Source organism: Tigriopus californicus, chromosome 6, assembly GCF_007210705.1.
Source record: "Tigriopus californicus strain San Diego chromosome 6, Tcal_SD_v2.1, whole genome shotgun sequence".
In the NCBI taxonomy this organism is placed as follows: domain Eukaryota; kingdom Metazoa; phylum Arthropoda; class Copepoda; order Harpacticoida; family Harpacticidae; genus Tigriopus; species Tigriopus californicus.
This window is the reverse complement of record NC_081445.1, coordinates 1,994,964-2,000,377: the sequence shown is the minus strand read 5'-3', so window position 1 is coordinate 2,000,377 and position 5,414 is coordinate 1,994,964. Positions and strand designations below refer to the sequence as shown.

Below are 5,414 nucleotides of genomic sequence, written 5' to 3'. Positions count from 1 at the left end.
CTATTGGTAGCTTTTTCAATTATTTTTGGTTATTCTGTCAGGTTGAAATGCCCAAACAAACCGGTCCATTTTGCCTAGCTAGTTTCGATTTTTTTGGATTGGTCAAGCCCTCTGGGCAAATGAAAGAACTTGAGGGCCAGAAATCAGTATTCTAAAACAGCACGTCCTTAGCTTTGGATGATCTCAGAATTCAGTATATATTGCGGGACGAACGGGATTACCATCATGAATAGACATCGTCACTGAAGATCATGGGAGTGTTAGCCACTTTAACGACCTTCTGGTTGGCAATCGTCTCTGGGGTTGTCTCAAGGTACATTTGATAATCACTCTTTGGAGCTCATATCCCAATTGCAAAATGGTTCTTCCACTTACTTCTAGAAACCTCGATGCCCAATCCTTTTTGCAACTTTCCTCAAATCCCACATCGGGTCTAGTGCCTTATTGCAAGAATGAGGAATGGATCAGTTGCGAACAAGTCAGTGTCGATTTGACAGCATTGAGAGGCAAACAATCCGTGATCCTGCCCAATGGAGAGACGGTTCATCTCATCGAGTCCTCTCCAGGTTTTGATTTTTAAATATTTAATCATATTTGAGCCCACACAACTCAACCCCTTTCCTAATCGTGCCTTCATTCTTTTATTATACAGGAGCTGATCCCGGATCAACCACGGCGTTTTATCAGTCTGAAGACCTTCTAGACCACATGACCATTACCTTCTTTGCTTCGGGCTCCAATGAGGTCAATGCCGTCATCCATGAGGACGATCGAGCATTCAGCTTGGCACCTTGCGACCAAACTGGGGCCGATTGTCACGTTTTGGCTGAGGAAAACCTAGACCTGTTTCACATTGAGGACACTTCGAGTAACGCCACCATGAGAGATTTGGAGTTAATGGTAAGCATCCAACTGAGGAAGTATTTTGGCGCTGTTATTTATGTTTCACTACGAAACCTAGACGAAAACCGCCTTAGAAGAGCTCTCCGATGTTGAGGACCGACAAGAGCAAGGTCGATTCCAACAAGACGCTGACGGGACGTACGTGGCCACCATTAAGATCTACTACACAAGACAATTTGCCCAAGTGGAACCCAACGTGAATGCTTACATCTCAAACATGATCAGTCAAGCCAATGCGGGTTTCCGAGGTTCGCAAACCCAAGTGCGACTTCGGCTATTATGCACAGAGCAACTCAATAACATCAACGAAAACCAAAAACAGTGCCCAAATTTTATCCCAATTCAGGAGTATCAAAGGTAAATTGTATTCGTTTCTTTTCGAAGTGACATGAAATGGAAGAGAGAAGAAAGGTTAAGTGAAGACATACATACTCTTTACAATGCACCATTACATAGACGTACGCCTATGTCTACTCTCATGAAACACCGTTGCCCATGCAGAACACCGGACGATTGTGATCATGTTACATACGAGTGGCCAACTAGTTTTCATTCAGATAAAATCAAGGATAGTGTGCTCTTTAATCTGTTGTTCACATGACCTTACAACGAGCATTTGTAACATATTTTGGCTATATTCAGGACCTGCCATTCCGTCATGGTGGCAGTTCTGAAATTAGTATAAATGAAAATACTTGTACGCAAACCTTTTTGTAGACGTCCTCTCCCGTCAATTCTTCTCATTAGGATCTAAATGTTTGGCGCTTTTGATTCCTACCCTTTTTCTTTTCGTAATGACGGTTTTTAGATTTTATACTTTCCAATTGCACAAATTTCCAACTTAATCATACAACGTTTCCTTTTAAAAAGTCGTTTATTGACTTGCAGATACTTTATTTAAAATAATTTGGTTCATAATTTTTGAGCAAACGTCAATGAATCATGAGCCAGATTTGCCATTAAGGTTAACAGCTAATGAAAAGGGACTAACTACCAAAGTGCTTAAACTTGGGTAACGGCCGTCAAATGATGATGAAAATAGGCAATAGGAACAGGACTCAACCACCTGCTGGATAGTAGCTCTTCCAAAGCTAGTAGGTTATCGAAAATATTATCCGTGTTCTTATACGTAATCATTTTTTCTGTCATCCCGAGACATTAGCTTTACACATTCGCGGTTCCAAAAACTTCCTCAAATCGCAAACATTACCTTGCACTTTTTGTGGCATAAAAGTTCACAGATTTTGGAACCGATACCAAAATGTCATTCCTGAATGCACAAATGAAAGAAAGGCATAACAAGAAATGATCAAACATTAAAAAATAATTGATCTACCCACGAATTGACATTAGCAGGTTTAAGAAGCCCTTGGTCCGGAATTTTTGGACGAGTTTTGGCGGAGAGGGTTTGATTTTGAAGCATTACCAAAACTAACCATTTTTAACATACATTGTAATATTTTTTGCACATTTTGTCGAGTTCTAAAACGAGTCTAAAAAAAAACATTTTCATATTCAATTCTCTCTAATGAAATACATATTTCTCTTACCTGAGTCATCTCCATGACGAAGGACGCATAACAAGGCATTGTGAAATATTTTTTTTTTTTTTTTTTTTTGTGTTTGTTTTGTTTGTTTGATGGTAGCATGAATGCTGCATTTGAAAATATCAAAATGGTAGTTGAAATATCCAATGGTAAGTAGTGAAACGTCTTTGGCAACCGTGGGCAGGGCGTGGTGGAGGTTGCCACAACCACGTCCATTCAGGACGGAATTTTCACGAGTAAGAACGACTTTTTCCTGTTTGTCGGAAGTACCCAGAAAATAGGGCCGTTCTTGCCCTGCCTATTCGGCCTCATTGCCAGTCGGCTGGCTAGACAAATGAGACAATCCGAGTTGCGCGATTGTACCATAACGTCATTCCGATGACTTATTCAGAGATAATATGTTATTAAACAGTAGCAAGATTTAAGTCAGACTTGGACAAGTTTTTGACTAAAATTCCGGATCAACCTTATATTCAAGGGTTAGCCAGATCAGCCAACTCCAATTCGTTGGTCGATCAAATAATATATATAAAAATAAAGTCAAATACAATAAGTAATCTTCTCGTCTTGAACTGCTGGTATTCCAATCCCGGTTAGCGATAAGGGAAGTCCGCACCAAAAAAAACCATTTCTTTAGCATTTTTTTCTGCGCCCTATTAAGGTCTCATCTATTCGCAGGAGGGCCATCGAATCTACGTGGAACAGCAGATTTTGCCCATCTATTAGTATCCCAGATAAGAGATGATGTTTACTGTGACGCGGTTATTTAGGGAGTACGAGGCTTCCATTTGGTGTATCCAGAAGAGGTTGTGCCATCCTCAATCTCACTTTTGGCACGAGAACGGTCACAATCTAGGATGCAGCCATGACCGCGCCAATTCGCAAAGTTCTGACCCTTATGCGTTTGGATATCTCATTCCGAATACAGGACGTCGCACCATGATGGCGTATGTGATTAAGCTCTCCCTGATTGGATAGGGATGCATTGCGAGTACTTCCAAAGGTCAACCCATATTCTTCCCGTAGATATTGGAACAGGAATCATCAAACCAGGATCAACTATTATTCCAACCCGGATGTGCGCTTCGGGAACACACCAATGGGAAATGCCCAAAACAATTGCGCCCGCAGGATCCGAGAAAATGCCCGGGCATTTGCCAGCATTGGCTCAGACTCCAATTCATGTGGTAAGCCATCCAAGCTACTTTAATCGTTTCGTTCCTGTATACAGACTGTTCACCCCACATTGGGTGTCTTAATCTGATCGCCATCCTCATTTTGTTGCGCCTTTGGAAGTGGTTTATTATTTCCTTGACTGGGACCTTTCAATTGAGGAGACCGAAATCATTTTTTTTTAGGATCTACGTCACAGACCGTTATCTCGACGTGTTCGTCATTTTTTTCCCGATCTATTCCTACTGGATCTAGTGTGGTGGTTCAGTACCCACGCGTTGGAAATTATAGAAATTTTGACCGGTGTGAGTGGCTGTTTACGGTGAGTATGGACTTTGCCAATATATATACATATTGCACAGGCTGATTGTAACTTATTGTCTGGAAGCCATGGGCAAGGACTGTTGTTTTATGGTCGCACGATTTACGAAAAGGACACCCGAATATACTTCCTCCGTGCCCAATCGATTAGATTTTGCTATTTCGTGAAGCCTTCAAATGGTATCTAATATTGACGTACTCATACGCTCAATTAGTTTCTGGCAGGCGAATATGACACTTGGAACATATTTGGAACAGAGCGACCGAACCATCTTGGGTTCATTTATTTCTATACCTGAGCTGACGCGGCTCCATAAAAGAGTTCGAAGGTACAAACCAGTCTTGACATGAAAATACAAGATTGCAGGTCTATAATGAAACTTGTATCTTGGTTAGGTTAGTTTCATCATAGACCTGCGACCTTGTATCTTCAGAGACGCATTAATTGAAATTTGAGGAAGCCACAGACCAAGGTTAAGAACTCGTGTTAGTGATCCCTTCATTTTTGACCATATTATCCAAGAATCAATGCTCATAGGTCAAGGTCCGATAGCGTGGTTGATTGAAACCCAATTTTGTTAATTGGAATTTCCATCGTTTTGATTGGGCTTGAACATGGTTTCTGAATGTATCACTATTGCAAATCGAAATTGAGTTGACAAAACGATTAGACCGAGCTCACAACAAAACTTACTACTTTTTTAGACTTCTCCCAACCGACAACTGAGAGTCCAAATCGTAGAAAGAAATATAGAAAGAGAGAGCCAATGTCGGTATGACATTCTCCGTATCTTGGGAACTACTGCCGGAAACCCTGGCTTTTGTGGCTCAGGACCATCTAATGCTTACACCTCTACGGGCGATTCCATTCGCCTAAGATTCACTTCTGACAGGTCTATTGTTGGAACAGGTTTCCGAGTCATCATCCAAGGTAGCTTTGCCCTTCTCAATTGTGTTTCTCTTTGAATTGGGTGTGATTCGGTCAGATGTTTAAACTATCAGTTACAAATTATTGGTTCTGCTTGCAGCCGTGTAAATACTGGGACACGAAGACCGAACACCTTACGTCTGTGTTTTAATCAAAGCCATCGTATGAACATTCCGAAATGTTTTAAAGCGATTCAATAAACACACTTTCCTTGCATATATTTCAACTTGACTGGTTGTGTAATTTCCGTCCCTTTTCTTCCAATGATAAAAGACCCCAAATCTAGGTAGTTCACCTAAGAGCAGCTACGGTTTCAAAAAAAAATATATTTATGGAAAAATGAATGAGATCCAAAGCAAAATTATTTTCGAATTGTTTTAACGAAAAATAGCACCTTAACGCGTGTGCCCCATACTAATTGAAGAAGCACAATCTTTTTGCAAACTCGGTCAATTTCATCGTTGCGTCAGTTATACGCGACAATACCTACCTACTAACGCTGCCTTTTGTGGAAAAAATCCATCTTTATGACGCTCTGAACC

The 5,414-nt window shown here is 40.8% G+C and overlaps 1 protein-coding gene across 1 annotated transcript; it reads left to right on the top strand.

Moving 5' to 3' along the window:
- Window positions 1-220: 220 nt before the first annotated feature.
- LOC131882350 (uncharacterized) lies at window positions 221-5,092 on the top strand. The gene is made up of 9 exons (XM_059229471.1): window positions 221-313; window positions 382-566; window positions 653-900; window positions 962-1,260; window positions 3,129-3,397; window positions 3,477-3,637; window positions 3,809-3,945; window positions 4,650-4,875; window positions 4,973-5,092. Exons 1-5 carry the CDS (start codon window positions 252-254, stop codon window positions 3,193-3,195), a joined length of 861 nt encoding a protein of 286 aa, XP_059085454.1. The 5' UTR covers window positions 221-251; the 3' UTR covers window positions 3,196-3,397; window positions 3,477-3,637; window positions 3,809-3,945; window positions 4,650-4,875; window positions 4,973-5,092.
- The last annotated feature ends 322 nt before the right edge of the window (window positions 5,093-5,414 follow it).